General features: G+C 42.2%; 1 protein-coding gene across 2 annotated transcripts in view; it reads left to right on the forward strand.

Annotated features, from left to right (window-relative positions):
- tlx2 (T cell leukemia homeobox 2) overlaps positions 1-12,656 on the forward strand; it is a 19,709-nt gene extending 7,053 nt beyond the window's left edge. Inside the window, exons 2-5 of one of the 2 annotated variants that reach the window (XM_089018844.1) lie at positions 2,387-2,620; positions 5,261-5,498; positions 10,732-10,912; positions 12,299-12,656. In XM_089018844.1, the coding sequence (XP_088874970.1) occupies positions 2,387-2,620; positions 5,261-5,498; positions 10,732-10,912; positions 12,299-12,310 (665 nt within the window). In that variant the 3' untranslated portion in view covers positions 12,311-12,656. Of the gene's footprint in view, positions 1-2,386; positions 2,621-5,260; positions 5,499-10,731; positions 10,949-12,298 lie in introns of those variants that run through there. The other variant, XM_089018836.1, reaches the window with a different exon arrangement.
- Positions 12,657-16,737: the final 4,081 nt, after the last annotated feature.

A 16,737-nucleotide genomic window follows, 5' to 3' on the forward strand; every position in this document is an offset into this window, starting at 1 on the left:
GTTGAGTTGTTTTTTGTTTTTTTTATTGTGCGTGTGTGTAGTTTTTCATATTTATTTAAATAACCGCTACACAGAGGCATTTCACTGTGTTCTCTTTGTTTTTTTTATCATATTACAAACTGAATGGCAAATCAATGTTAAGTGAGGATCAATATCTTCGCGATGGATGGATCAATGGATGGATAAACAAAATTCCATTCTCTCTATATCAGTAAATCTATTTTCATTTTGCCATTTTTCAGTCTGATTTTTGTTGTTCTAGAGCAAGTGTACTTTTTTAGCTGCTGGTTTCAATGAATGACATATTTAAAAAAAAATCCATACATCAGGTGCACCGCATTATAAGGACCACCTTCCATGAATGACATTTTAAACTGTTTTCCATACATCAGGTAGCACCTTCCGTGAACGTTTTTGTTGGGGTCATTGACCAACCCATTAGTTTTCCATACATAAGGCGCACTGCATGATAATGGCCACCTTCAACAAATGACATCTTTTAAAACGTTTTCCATTCATCGGGTGCACCGCATTACAATCAGCAACTTCAATGAATGACATATTTTAAAACATTTTCCATGTTATTTTTTTTTATTTATTTTGTTTGTTTGTTTGTTTGTTTGTTTCCCTTCTTTTCTTTCCTCTTCCTTTCATACTTTTGCCGTGTGTTACTTCCGGGTAGAGTGAACGCTGGCGCAAATGGCTGCCGCTGCTCACCCACAAAAAAAAAAAAGAAATAAAAAATCCTGTGACTGTAAAGTGTCTTTGAGAGTTTTGAAAGGCGCTTACGAATGGAATGTATTATTGGTATTATTACATTATTGTTAAAACAATTGTTAAAGTCCCCAAATAAGTGATGGACAAGCATGAATGCGATTGAAATGGACAAATGCTAACGCTACAAGGCTCGCTCCCAGGCCCCCTTGGCCCCCCCAAAGAAATCATTTAGTGGTGGTATAAAGTTTCCGTTGTCATCATGATGCAGCGTGAAACCTGAGGATGTTCATTAATGAAAAAAAAAGAAGAAGTGTAAGAGATTAGAGAGTGTCAACGTGGGACTAAATCTGCTTGTCATGACACGTGCACGTGCACGTGCACGTTGAAATTGCAGCAATCCGTCTTGAAATGACAAAGATCACGAGGGACTCCAAATCATTGCATGCGTTGTTGTTGTTGTTGTTGTTGTTGTTGTTGTTACCAAATGGTAGCAGTGATGCTCACGGCACTCCTCAACACATCTTTAGGTTTAGTTGGGCTACAAATTATCAATTGAATTTTTACATTTATTTATTCATTTATTACATATCATGTTTGTATTTTGTATGTATTTATTACATATAATTTATTTATTTATTCTGTGTTATTTATGCATTTATTACATATTCCTGTATTTATTACATAGAATGTATTTATTTATTATGTATTATTTATTTATTTATCTATTTTTAACATTTTATTTATTATGTTTTATTTATTTATTATACATTGTGTATTCATTTATTATGTACTATTTATTGATTGATTGATCGATTTATTAATTTCATATCACTTATTTATTTATTGATTCATTTATTACATATTCTTTATTTGTTTATCTCTGTATGTATAGTTTATTTATTTATTTATTAAATATTATTTATTTATTCTGTTTTATTTCATATTATTTATTTATTTGTTTATTTGCTTATTTGTTTATGTGTTTGTTCATTTATTTATTGATTCCGTATTATTTATATATTGTGTCTTCATTTTTTTTTAATGTTGTTCTTTTTTTTCTTCATTTATTTATTTATGTCTTTATTTTTGGGGTGAGAAAGAAGCAAGAAGCAGATGGTTAGTCGGTCCTATGGCTGTGCTGTGCTGTGCTGCGCGTGGTTGCTGGGCCAAGTGGACGTACGGCCCAAAAAGATCCTCTTGCACACGTATCGATTGCGTGTTGATCCCACGCCTGACAAAATACACGCCATTCATCCATATTTTAGGATGCGGATGAGAAGTGCTTATTAATACGTACTTGAGAGGAAAGTGGGCCATGGAAGCGGGTACGATAGGACAATCGTAGGCTGAAACGCTTGCATAAATACAGCAACATTGGCAGCAATGGCATTTTTACACCTGTTTGCTCATATGTTTCATTTCTAAGCGCCTTTCAAAACTCTCAACGACACTTTACAGTCACGGGCTATTTTTTCTGCGGGTGAGCGGCGGCAGCCACACGCGCCAGCGTTCACTCAACCCAGTTTTTTTAGAAATCAAAACAAAACGACACTGACTGACGTCCTGCATTTTCCGCGCGGTGTATAAGGCGCACATCACTTCTTTGTCTGACCTCTGACCTCTGGCCAATTGTCTGCTGCGCCGCTCACCGTGTCTCCCTTTCCTTTAGGGGAGCAGGCAGAGGAGAGCCGAGCGCGAGAGGCCGCGGGGGGTCCGGGGAATACGGCGATGGCCGCCGCCGCCGGCGGGCCCCTCTGCCCTCTCCCCAAGGGGGACGCGGGCAGGGTCCCCGTCTGGAGCACGGTGGAGACCTTAGCTAAATGCTATTACCCTGAACTGGCGCACCTGCGAGATGGCAACGGCCTCCTTGCGGACTACCCCTTCCCAAAGGGGGCTTGCCCAGGTGAGTCACTGCCGTCTTGCCTGAATGAAAACGCAAATACATACATAGGCAAGGATCGGCCCCATTTACGACCAGTCAGACTTTAGTTCGCTGACGAAGCCTCTTGGATAGGAGGCGAAACGTCCGAAACCTTCACTTTTGTACAGATGACGGCTGAAGAAACCTTCTCATCGATGGACCACTCCTGTACGACTGAGAGCTTACACAGACATACATAGGCAAGGCCTTAGAATGAGCGCATTTATTCGCCCCCAATTTTCAAATACAAATCCGGAGAAAATGTTGTTTCTCTTTTTCTCGGCTCGCTAACGCTATCGCCATTAAAACACTGAATGGGAGCTCTGGATATTGGTCGTTGAGCAAAAGCCACGATGCTTTAGGCTTTGACGGTGCTTACAACAGACTCACGAGGTGATACCCGAGCCAATGGCGCGATCGCAGCCATTCAGAGAACATCATCAGAGCTTTTGTAAAACAGCAAAAGCCTTCACGAAATCGCCACGATGCTTTAGGCTGCCTTGCATTTTGTATTAGTATTATTACTACTGTATCTATTAGCTAGTGAGCTAGCTTGCTATCTATTTGAGTTACTTGCGGGTTGAGTGAACGCTGGCGCGTGTGGCTGCCGCTGCTCACCCACAGAAAAAAAACAAAAAACTTTTCCTGTGACTGTTAAGTGACCTTGAGTTTACATTAGGCGCTTATCAATGAAATGTATTATTATTATTATTATTATAAAACAGCAATTCTTAGTCCATGTTTTTGTTCCAGCTGTTGTTAAAGCGCTATTTCAACCAATATGGAGAGCTTACACAGACGAACCAATATGGATGTATTGTAGTTTGGACAGACACCCTCATTTCAAGCTCATATAACTCCGTACCCATATAATTTAGTAATTAACTCTCTTCTTTCTGATGAAAGAAGAGAGTCTAAGGTTTCTAACGCGGCATTAAATGTTGATGTCGTCCTAAAACTCAATATTGTGTGGCTCCTGGAATTCAAGTGACAATGACAAAAACCCTGGCACTGGAGTGGACAGCAATTTGCACATGTTCTGGAAGTCAATGAGTTAAAAAACAAAAAACAAAAGTTTTATGCAGGACTTTACCGACTTTAGGGATCACTGTTTCATCATACATGATAAAAAAACACTCAGAGTCAGTGGTGAGCCACGTATTTCACACCTAGGCCTTCAGTCGTGCTATGTCGGCATCCATGCAACCCTTCATAACTCGTTTATCACTATACAACCTTGATGAAAAGGTTTCGTTATCTGTACTTTTTTGAATTGTACTTGAACTGTACTTTTTTTCAAAAAAGTCCAGATGACGGCCCAAGAAACCTTTTCATCGATGGACCACTCCTGTACCACTGAGAGCTTACAAAGACGTAGACAACCTTGATTGCAACTACAGCTGAGACTGCCACTCGTATAAACATGGTGGTGTGATTTAGTACAAGTCCACTAGAGGGTACCGTTAGCTAGAATAAAGGCCTGCAAGAAGGCCTTGGTGTCGCCAACTCGAAATCTGATTGGTTCGAGCAACAGTTGCATCGACAGTTATTTTGTAGTACAGGGCCTGCAGAAGTGATTGTGAAGGCGTCCAGGTGGATTTCTGACCCTGGTCACAAATGATGGCTGAAATGTGATTGGTTCAGGGTGTCCCCTGCCTCGTCCCCGAAGACTTGAAGGATAAAAGCGGTTCAGAAGATGCATCATTTCATGAAATAGGAGCTTGGGTTTCTACAGAATGGGATTGGATTGGCCTTTATTATTTTATTATTGCCTTTATTTATTATTTTCTTGTTGTTTTCTTGCGTTTTTCTTTTCCGACTCAACGTTTGATTTTTTTGTCCTTTTGAGAAATGGAGTTTTATTGATTCCAGACAGACCATAATAATTACAATGGTCCGCAACTGGCAGCTTCCGGCCGGGCCTTTCGCTCACAGGCCCGAAATGTACCACCAAATTGCCAATCACTTCAAGCAGCCAAGGACGGAAAAACAAACCAAATCTCTCGGGAAATATTTGCTTCCTGGGTTTTGATGGGAAGAACTAAGCCGGGACGTCAATCACCACAGGCAGAGAAAAAAAATGGAGGTTTGAACTCATTGACTGCCAGACCATGTGCAAAAATGTGCTGCAACAAAATGCTAACATGGAAAAAAGGGAAATGCTGCCCCCTTGTGGTAAAGAAAACCCATTGCCATAGGCCATGGCCAGTGCTTCATCAGCACCCAAGCATGAAAAAACAAAACCTCAAGAAATTGGAGAATGGCGCTCTACGTCATATTTTCAATTCCCGAATAAATGTGTCAATGGCAGTGAATGAAGATCTAAAGTCCTACAAACTGAAGTCATGGGACTCAAGCTAGCTAGCTAGCTAGCTAGCTAGCTAGCTGTTTATTTGCTAACTATCTATGAGCTGTCTGGCTGGCTGGCTCGCTAGCTATCTATCGTTTAGCTATCTAGCTGGCTCAGTCGCTCTCTATTAGCGACTGTATCCTGTGACTGTAAAGTGACCTTGAGAGTTTTGAAAGGCGCTTACAAATGAAACGTATGATTATGATGAGTAATATTCAAGTAAGATATGACCTCTGTCAATCACTGCAATGATTTCCCCCCTTTTTTTCCAGCCGCCCTGTCGCCCTTCTCGGTGACGCGCCGCATCGGCCACCCGTACCAGAACCGCACGCCGCCCAAGAGGAAAAAGCCTCGCACGTCCTTCAGCCGAGTGCAGATCTGCGAGCTGGAGAAACGCTTCCACCGGCAAAAGTACCTGGCGTCGGCCGAGCGCGCCACGCTGGCCAAGGCCCTCAAGATGACCGACGCCCAAGTCAAGACGTGGTTTCAGAACAGGCGGACAAAATGGCGGTAAGAGGCACCGTGTTGACCACCTTTTGGCTTGCGACCAACGTGTGGCGCTGTAGGGCCTGGCCTGCAGACGCACAGGTGTTGCTCGTTTTTATCAGTGGCAGTTAAAATGTCTCCCGGCACGACCAGTCGGTGTCGGGTCATTGTTTGTTTCACTCTGTCAGGTTTTACTCCCGGTTTGGTTTGCTACTTTGGACTTTTTACTTCAGATTTATCCCATCAAGAAAAACTACAACTTGAACAAACTCATTCGTTGCCATCCCCCAATTTATTGCGAAATTGAAAATCACGACGTGAAGTGCCATTCCCGAATTTGTTTGGGTTTTTCTTTTTCTTGGGGGGGATCCCAACAAAGTGCTGGTCAGACCTCTGGCAATACTTTTTACCTACCCTTCATTGCTCTTCCACTGTTGCGCTCCTTCCACATGTGTGTTTTCGTATTTAAGCATGTGACCAGTCACATTTCAGCCATCATTTACGACCTGGGTCAGAAATCGACCTAGAGGCCTTCACAATCAGTTCTGCAGGCCCTGTAGCATCAAATAAATGTCGATCAAACGCTTGCTTTAACCAATCGAATTTTGAGTTGACAACCCGAGGCCTGCCGGAAGGTGCTGGAAATGCGGGTTTTCACTGGTGACTAGCCAATTATACTGTCACAATCAAATATATTGTTGTGCGGATTTAATAGCGCTTTTGTCAACCCACATTGGCTGAAGGAGGAGAAGAAATGGATCTCGTTGCAGATATAACACCATTTTCAAGATGGACTTTTTCAGAATAGACGGACATCCTGAAGAAATGTGAGACAGTTCCGAAGCCAGCAAAAATAATATTTCTTCAGTCGTCATCTGTACAAATAATATTGTAATTCTTATGAGGTTATCATGAATCTACATGTTCATAGTAAAAATGTGAACAGCTTCGTGACAGTATTGCTCAAGTTTCTTCAAGTCAACAGCACCCTCTAGTGGACCTGTAGTAAATGACACCACACTTGCAGCTGTGAAGTGATTCAGAGGTAGCACTACTGAAGGCCTAGGAGTGACATTTTTTTCCACGACTGACAGTCCAATATGTTTGTAAAGAACTCGATGAAGAAAGTGAGCCGTAAGCCGATCCATCCCAAGCCGCAGGTGCACTTGGATCCATCCCTAAATGGATGCTCTTTGTTTGGCCCCGAGATCCAAAGTAGCTTCTGTACGTTCCACAAAATGGCCGTTGCGGTTTCAACGTCGGAGGCGCCTCTCAACCCGGCACAGGCGTCTTTATTATTTTGCTTAGCTGGGCGGACGGCAGAGGCCAGTTGGCTTGACCAAGCACAATCAGCGGAAGCTCCTAAAAGGACTTTGGAGAAAGTTGCTGTGCGCGGCAACTTTCTCAGCAACGTGCATTGCCTGCACTTCATTCGTTTGGAGGTGAACGTGTGATCAATCCAATTAGGCCCAAGCCCTTAAGCTGACAGTGTCTTTAAAAAGCATCTTGGAAGCCACTAAACAACATGACGTTACTTTGTTCCGCTCGACATTCGGGCAGCAGTCCTAGCGTTTCAAACACTAAGCAAAATGGTGGCTTTTCGTAGCGATTGCAAATACTCACGAGAGAATAATGATACGCAGCCGTGTCCATCATTGGTCTGGGAACTCGACAAACGTTTGATTCTGCGCATGCTCTGAAAAAGGCTTGACACTTTCCGGGTATCACGTGATCAGCTCGTTTCGCAGGTGACATCGATCAGTGAAATTACCCCAATCGTGTCTCTGCCTCACACTCACGTGTACACGCGCACACGCAACATACTTCAAAAATGAGTTTTATTTGGAGGTTGGGGCGGGTTGCGAACAAACAATGGGTTGTTAGCAATTTGTTAGCCATTGTTAGCAAATATGGTGTTTACACAGCGATTCTGTCACTTCTACAATCGGTGCTTTTTGGGTCTTTGAAAAAAAATTACGTGTGGGACAATTTTATGACAGCTGGGTTTAATGGTGATCTGCATTTTTATTACATTTTTAGCAGAATATTTATTTACAGTGACTGTTGTTTTTTTCACACAAAAAACACATCTTAATTAAAAAAACGAAGTAAAAGATTCGAGATTGCACAAATACAATCAAACCTTGGTCTTTCACGAAAACGGTGACATTTTTCATTCTAATCAATGTAATTGATGTCTGCTTTTTTGACTTTTTTTTTTAAATTTATGGGGATTAAATAATAGACACACGCCTGCTCAAAATGGAAAATACGGTGGTCACAATGAGACACGACACAAGGAAGTGACGTAAAAGGAAGCATATGGGAGTCGAGTGGTGCATTCCAGTGCGTTCAGTTTGGGCCCTACTCATTTTCGTTTTTACAATGAGGCACAAAAAAAAAACGAACTGAAAGAAATTAACTACGTACCGTTGAACCCCTGTTTTTGACCTTTTCATAAACTGATTTGGTCGAAAATGGAGACATTTCTCATTAGGATCTGCTTTTTTGAATCGTGGTTGAACAATTAAAAGACGCCTGCTCACAATTGAACGTTACACAAGGAGAACGCCTGGGTCACAATGAGACGAGGAAGTGACGCAAAAAGAAGCCGAGGGGAGTCAAGTGGTGCATTCACGTGCAATCATTTTCTTTTCTAAACTAAGGCATTATAAAACGAACTGAAATAAACGAACTACGTACTGTCAAACCTCCTATTTTTTTTCTTATGTGTTCGACAACCAATTTGGTCGAATACCGAAAGATTTCCCATTATAATCAAGGTAATCAATGTCTGCTATTTATTATGTTTTTTTTTTTTTTTTTTATCGTGTTTGAACAATTCAAACATGTCTGCTCACAATTGAACGCGACACGAGGATAATTTGCCGTTCACAATGAAACGCGTGGTGCGTTCAGGTACACTCGGTTTGGTCGAAAACCGATTTTCAATCGTCAACCAAGGCATAAACAAAATTGGGTCGAAAACCGAATTGGTTGAGAACCTAGATGTTGAAAACCAGTGGCCAATAGAATGAAAAATAACAAACGTTAACTAAAAACAGACTTCAAATTTATCGTCTGTATAGTCTCATGACCTTATTCTTCTTTCTTTTTACTGCTCTTCACTTGTTTTTATTTATCTAGCTATCCAGCTATCTATCTATCTCGCTAGCTAGCTAGCTAGCTATTTGCTATCTATTACCTATCTAGCTGACGTGCTAGCTTTTTAGCTAGCTATCAAATAGCTATATAACTACCTGTCTGGTTGGCTAGGGAGCTAGCTATCTATTAGCTATCTGTTAGCTAGCTGCCTAGCTTTCTATCTATTTGAGTTACTTCCGGATTGAGTGAATGCTGGCGCTTGTGGCTGCCGCTGCTCACTCAGAGAAAAACTTATCGTGTAACTGTAAAGTAACCTTGAGAGTTTTGAAAGGCGCTTCGAAATGAAATGTATTTTTATGGTTATCACGTCCATTTCAATGTGCTCAACGGAGACAAAATGTCATCTGAAGACGAGTCGAGCGGCCAGGCCTGAACCCACTTCCTCGTTCGAGGCAGATTGATGCCGCGCCGCTGGCTGTCGTCGCGCCGCGCTGCGCACCTGCTAGCCTCAACATGAGCGATGCGCTCACGTGACAAGCACGCTAACTAACGAGATGGTGATCGAATCAGCAGGGAGGCAACCATATTAAGCTAATGCTGTTAGCAATAACGCGTGGCTAATGGCCGCAGCTTGCTTCGCGCGCCTGCGTACGGGCCTTACTTGCTAATCATTTTCTTCTTGTTGCTCTTAGCACAGCATTTCACGCCAGAATTGTTATTGATTTTTGATATGGATATTGATCAAAATATATGATAGACTTAAATGGTGCTGCACTATTTAGCTAACTACGACTAACTTACTCTTTATTTCGATCTATTGCAGATTTTTTTTTAGGTTTCATTTTTTTAACACACGCAGCAAATGAATTTCTCTGACCAAAAAAACAACAACTTTAAAATTATTATATGGGAACATTTTGTTTCTGCAGATTTGGCTTACATTAGCTAGCTGGCTATCTATTAGCTATCTATCCAGCTGGCTATCTACCTATTAGATATCTGTTACCTAGCTAGTTAGCTGGCTATCTATTAGCTATCTAGCTGGCTAGAATGCTATCTATCCAACTAACTATCTATTAGCTAGCTGGCTAGCTGGCTATCTATTAGCTATCTAATAACTAGCTAGCTGGCTATATATTTGCTATCTATTAGCTATCTGTCTAGCTAGCTAACTAATTAGCTGGCTATTTATTAGCTATATGGCTATCTAGCTCTTTAGCTAACTGTCCAGCTGGCTATCTATTAGCTATCTGTTAGCTAGCTGCCTAGCTTTCTATCTATTTGAGTTACTTCCGGGTTGAGTGAACGCTGGCGCATGTGGCTGCCGCTTCTCACCCGCAGAAAACCCGATCCTGTGACTGTAAAGTGAGCTTGAGAGTTTTGAAAGACGCTTAGAAATGAAATGTATTATTATTATGATTATTATTATTAACTCTTCAAGTTTTACCATCTGTTGTCCGATTGGATTGGATTTACATACCTTTATTAGTCGCGCAGTGGAGAAATGGACATTTGTCAGCAGCAACGGAGAAAGATGGCCATTAGCATTTGTAGCATTTTAGCATTTGCTGGCCACCTGTATCGGGCAATTGAGAGAGCGAAGTGTGCAGCTAATATGGCTGAGTGGCAAGCGTTAGCGAGGAGGGAACGTGAGTGGCGGGCAGCAAGTGGAGGTGGGCGCTACATGTGGCAACATGGACGCAATGTCGGAAGTCGGGATTACTCCGACTCGGATTTTGCAGAAGATTAGCTTGAGGTGAAAAAAAACGAAACAATCAAACACAAATGCAATAGCAATGCGGGGCAGTGGTACATCTGTTTTTGACCAGAATCAGTTCCAGAAACTTGTACATGAACCAATTTGTTCTAAAACCAAAGCAGCACTTTCCATTACAATCAATGTAAAAAAATGTAATCCGTTCCTGTCTAAAAAAAACTTTTTAAAAGACTTTTTGACTATTAAACATGTAATAATAGAAAATGTCATTAGTAAAATACTATATGGTGTATTTAAAATATGAAGACTGACCTAATTTCCAAGCTACCACGCATTCCTGTCGGAAAACAACTCAACGTCACTTGAATCTGATCCAAATATGTCGTACCTTGTCTCTCTGCTAAAAGCTCTCTGTGGTCTCTCCCACCCAATCAGGAGACAAACGGCAGAGGAACGAGAGGCCGAGAGGCAGCAGGCCAATCGGCTCATGCTGCAACTCCAGCAAGAAGCCTTCCAGAAGACCCTGAGCCAACCCCTTCAGCCCGACCCGCTGTGCCTGCACAACTCCTCCCTGTACGCCTTGCAGAACCTGCAACCCTGGGCGGATGACAATAAGGTGACGTCCGTCACCTCCGTGGCTTCCGTTGTCTGAACGTGTGTGTGTGTGTGTGTGTGTGTGTGTGCCTGCCGAGGATTCTGCTACGTAAAAGGGACACATGGGAAACAGTTCATGATATTGGGCTATACAGTGATACCTCAGCTTACAAACTTAATCGGACACACCAGAAAGTGTGTGTAAGGCCAAAGGTGTGTCTTCCAAACATCAATTTCCCATAGGACACCATTCAAATGAGAATAATCCGTTCCCAGGTCCCCAGAAAAAAAATCATTTTCTATGAAATAAGCCTTAAAACTACACAAAATATATCTTATGTTATGTATAATAAATGTGCTATTGTATTGTAATGAAAGAAATATACTGGACCGTATAATAAAGTCATTTTATTGACCTTTATGATGGTTGTTGATGTAGATGCCTCTCGATGACATCCGAGTGAAGTAGGCCGTGCTTTCTCGGCGAGATAATACCCTCACTCACACTGTCCCCTGCTAGCTGTTTTTCGTTCATCCAAATCAACAGAAGTTTTTCAACCTCTTCTATTGCCCCAGACCGTTGCTTAGACAACACAGAAACACCCTTAGCCACACGTAGCACGGATTGACTTAGCATACTGGTACTGGGACGCTAAGTCACACAAACGCACACCTCATTCGTGTTCATTGATGATCTTCTCCTGCTCGACTGTCATTTTCTTTTTTCGTCCTCTTTGGCTTAGCACTCACCTGTGGTGAGATCTTTTTCCACCCCATAATAGCAAAAGTACTACACTCGATAACAAACCATGACTGCACACAGTGGCGCTGTTCGACCGTGTAGTTTGGTGTTCATCCGCCAATAACTAGTTGGTATGCCAAGATTATATTCTCGCGAAATTAATGTTCGTATGGCAAAAAGTTGGTGAGCTAAAGCATTCATAAGCCGAGGTATCGCTGTATTTACTTCCTACCAATCCAGTGCATGACTGACAGAGAATAGATGGAATAGAAGTTATCATATTTCAAAGTTTCATGCTTAGTTGGTGGGACACAAGGCCCACAATGGAAGCACAGAAAGTCTGGGGTCAATCTGAGGTGAACAGACACAGCCTGTTAAACTGTCATCCTCAGGTAGGATATCAGAACATGGGCGGAATTTAGGACTTGGCAAACTCCTTCACGGGAAGCGCTCATTAGCCAGGTTACAAATCTATCAGTTCATGGGAAGACAACCTATAAAAATGTCTACGTTCTCTTGCTTTACGGATGTTGGTGCTTGGGACATCCAGGCATGATATTCAAATAGAAGAGCATGTTTTACTAATGTATGACTTCAATTTGCTGTATTTTGAAGTTTTTGTGAGTCCGTTTCCTGCCTAAAAGCGCATTTCCGCTTTGCCTTTAGCTGACGGTCTAAAAAGGCAGGAGAGGACCACCTCCTCCACCCTCACCTAACTAATGGACGCCTGTGTACATGCCCTCCTATCAAGACTGATCTGGCAGCCCTCCTCCCTCTTCCCTTTTTACCTCCTGGAACCTTCAAGAGGATGCAGAGACTTTGGTGCCCACGCCGGCAAAAAAAAAAAAAAAAAAAACCACAAGGAAATCAAACAACCCGCCTGCGTTCTCTCCTTCTGACTTGGTACAATCCAAAAGAAAAGTGAAAAGTGCATGTTTCCATCCTTTTCCGGATGCGTTGGCTGGGAGACCGCGGTCGCGTCATCTTAAAAGGCTGTTTTATAATAAATGATCTTGTGGCTTGTTTTGGGGGAAATAATGACTCACTTTGTGTTTCTTGTCCATTTGTCTTGTGGGTTGTGACAAGGCTTGAAAAAGTCTCCTTATCGTGTCCAACATCAATCGAAATGGAACAAAACAGAACTCGACAAATACCCTCCATCCGTGAATGGCAGTGAATGACTTATCTGGCTGGCTACCTACTTAGCTGGCTATTTGCTATCTATTAGCTGGCTAGCTCTCTATCTAGCTGGCTGGCTAAATACAGCGATACCTCCGTTTACAAACTTAATTGGTTCCCAGTAAGTGTGTGTAAGATTAAAAGTGTGTCTTCCAAACATTTATTTTCCATAAGAAACCATTAAAATGAGAATAATCCGTTCCCAGGTCCCAAATAAAACATCATTTTCTATGAAATAAGCCTTAAAACTACACAAAATATACCTTATTTAGCTCGCTGTTCAGCTAAACAACCTTTTTACAAATCCATGCATTTACTAACTAGATAGACAGATGCATGATGTTAACTACTGCTAGCTTGACAATAATTAGCTTACTAGATAGCCATTTCAGCTAGCTGTTGAGCAAAACAACTTTTTAGAAATACATGTGACCTTGAGAGTTTTGAAAGGTGCTGATAAATGAAATGTATTATTATTAGTACTGTATCTATCAGCTAGCTTTCTATTTATTTGAGTTATTTCCGGCTTGAGCGAATGCTGGCGTGTGTGGCTGCCGCTACTCACTCACAGAAAAGCTTATCCTGTGATTGTAAAGTGCGTTTAGAAATGAGGTGTACTATTATTTATCGCCACCCCCACAAGAAAAAACAATTCCCGAACAAATTTGGATATGGCGCTTCAGGTCGTATGTTCAATTCCCAAAGGCGCTTAGAAATTAAATGTATTATTATTATCATTATTATTATTATCTGGCTAGCTATCTATTAGCTATTATCTATTAGCGTTCACTCAACCCACTTATAGAAAGCTAACTAGCCAGCTAATAGAACTAAAAGCTAGCTTGCTAGCCAGCCAGATATCTAACAGATAGCTAGCAAGCCAGCTACATAGCTAATAGAAAGCAAATAGCTAGCAAATGAAGTGCTCGCTAGCGGTTTTTGTTTTGTTTTGAATGGTGCATTTTATTTCAAGCGCCTTTCAAAGCTCTCAAGTACACTTTACAGTCACAGACAAGCATAGATACAAGAATAAAGAAATAATAAATACATAATACACAACAAATTCAATGCAATACACGCATAAAGGTTTATATGGCGCTTTAACAACAGCTGAAGCTGGAACAAAGCCCTACCGTGGAAAAAGGGAAATGCTGCCCCCTTGTGGAAAGTAAAAAAAAAAACCATTGCCAGAGGCCACGGCCAACGTTTTATCAGCCCCCAAGTATGAAAAACCAAAACCTGAACGAATCCAGGAATGGCGCTCTACGTACTATTTCCAATTCCCGAATGGTAGTGAATGGGTGAAGTAACAAAATGTGGATTAACCATCGTTCAGTCGGGGAATTGTAAAAAGGGCTTTTGGACCATTGTTGTTAACATACTGTCGTCAAGGTGACCAAAAACAAAACAAAACCAAGACGGCGAGCAGCCATAAACATTTTGTTGTCAGCAGATCGGCCAAATGTTTTCTCAGCCAAGTCATAACAAAAGATTGGCAATCTGAAAGGTGCGGTAAACACCTCATTCAGGTTCCATGATGGGAAATGAGCCTCGTGACATCACGCAGAAGACGCCACCACTTCACTTCAACTTCAAGGACAACCGACAGACAGCATTTTTTTTTCTTTCCTAACTGACAGCAGAAAAACGTTTGATAGCATCTAAAATAGCCAAAACACGCAGTAGGATAGTTTTAGTCAAAGTGTCCCAAAAGTGCCACAAAATGAGCTTGAAAGTGGGCAGATTAAGAAAGTCCCGCCCACTAGTTCGTGACATCACGCCAGGATACTCCTTCACAAACTGCCTTGCTCCAGAATCAAAACAATGGCTTCAGAGAGTTCAGATTGGGAGAAGATGCTTTCTTGTGACTCATCCAGTTATGAATATGATTCAAATAGTTCTGAAAAGGAAAGCAGAAATGTTTGCCATCGATGACAGAAGTCCTTCCGTATCAAACTCCGTTGGAAATGGGCCGATTTGTCCGCTGGGAATTTGTGTCAACTTACTACACTTTCTTTATGCGCGTTACCGCAATTGGATGCGACACACATCGATTCACCATCCCGTTATTTATGTCGTTTTCCTTCTAATTTCGCCATCAACACTATGTTTTCAGACGAAAAAAAAAGTACCCAAAATGCATTGTGTGTCCTTTCTGGGTCAGGGGCGTTCCAAACGTGACGTGACGTCAGGAATCGTCACCAACTCAAAAACGAGACTTCCTGAATATTCAGCGCGAGTCTTAAAAGGTCAAATGTAGCAATGGAATCTTGGTCAAATGCGCTCAGTAGAAGTCATTTGACAAATGATGGACGCAACTTGTCCGACGGTGTCGGTTGTCCTTTAAAATTCAAAATGGCCACTATGGGTCAGTGTTGAAAGCACGTGTCGATTCGGTACTTTTTGCTGAATAGCAACATTCACAATCGGTGTTTGATCTATAACTTGAACAACACATTTCCCGCTTCATTTAGAATGAGTGCAGTGATACCTCCGCTGACTGATTAAATTCGTGAGCAGATAGTCTCGGCTGAAAAACTGGTTTTCGGCGGAAGAACACCAAACCACACGGCCAAAGAGCGCCACCGTGGCTGCCGGACTACTTTTCCACACCCGCTTTCTTTCAGTGCACTCAGTGCTGACGTGGTTTGTTATCAAGTGAATGAAGGATACTTTTGCTATGATGGGACGGAAAAAGAGCCCACCACACGTTAGTGTTAAGCCGAAGAGGACACAACAGAAAATGACGGTTGAGCAGAAGAAGGAGATCATCAAAAAACACCAACTAGGTGTCCGTTTGTGTGACTTAGCGTCCCAGTACCAATACACTAAGTCGCCCATTGCTACGTGTGGCTAAGGGTGTTTCTGTGTTGTCTAAGCAAAAAAAAACTTCTGTTGATTTGGATGAATGAAAATCAGCTAGCGGGGGACAGTGTGAGTGAGGGTATTATCTCGACGAGAAAGCATGGCAACTTCACTCGGATGTCATCAAGAGGCATCTACATCAACAACCATCATAAAGGTCAATAAAATGACTTTATTATGCAGTACAGTTTATTTCTTTAATTACAATACAATAGCACGTTTATTATACATAACATCAGGTCTATTTTGTGTAGTTTTAAGGCTTATTTAGTACAAAATGATGTTTTATGGGGACATGAGAACAGATTATTCCCATTTTTATGGTTTCTTATGGGAAATGAATGTTTGGCAGACAAACTTTTGGCCTTCCTCACACTTCCTTGGAACCAATGAAATCACTGTAGTCGTACTATTAGCCTCAGCATTTTGGTGACGCTCTTAGTGTACACAAACAGGCTCGTTTTGACTTTTGTCCTTTTGGCTTGAAATGTTTGGGAAAGCTTGAATATTCCATGGCGGGGCAGCTCGCGTCAATGTTTACAGTCAGGCTGTCTGCGTCCCCTTCGGAGCTTTGCTAAGTGAACCGCGGCCGCTTCAATGGCCGCCCTGATGACGAGTTCAAGGTCTCAAACACTTGTCTGCTTGTTCCCCGCAAACACCAGATAGGAAGTCCGATACCAGGTCCAGACTTGACTGTTTTTTCATAAAGAAGACGGGGGAGGGACGGGGGGTGAGGGGGGGTGACAGCTCCGTGACGGAGGATAAAAAACAATCTTTAAGCACCTGCAGTAAAATACAATGCGCGCTTATGAAAACAGCCTCGGCAAAGAATGTTTCCAAAATGAGCCAAGTCACGTCTTCAACATGGCCGAGACAAGAACATGAAATGTTGTCATGGGGGAGGGGGGGGGGGGGGGATAGGGAGGCGTCACCTGGAGAGGGGAGAGGGGGGGGGGGGTCGTCGCTGACAGGATCCCGACCGAGCAAGACGCCCAAAGTAGCACCGGCGCCTCCGCGGGGATTGTCGGGGGTGGCTGCTTTTGCAGACAGCTGTTGGCGAG

The sequence above is a fragment of the Hippocampus bargibanti genome, linkage group LG02 (genome assembly GCF_051943395.1).
Source record: "Hippocampus bargibanti isolate YZ-2025 linkage group LG02, ASM5194339v1, whole genome shotgun sequence".
Lineage (NCBI taxonomy): Eukaryota > Metazoa > Chordata > Actinopteri > Syngnathiformes > Syngnathidae > Hippocampus > Hippocampus bargibanti.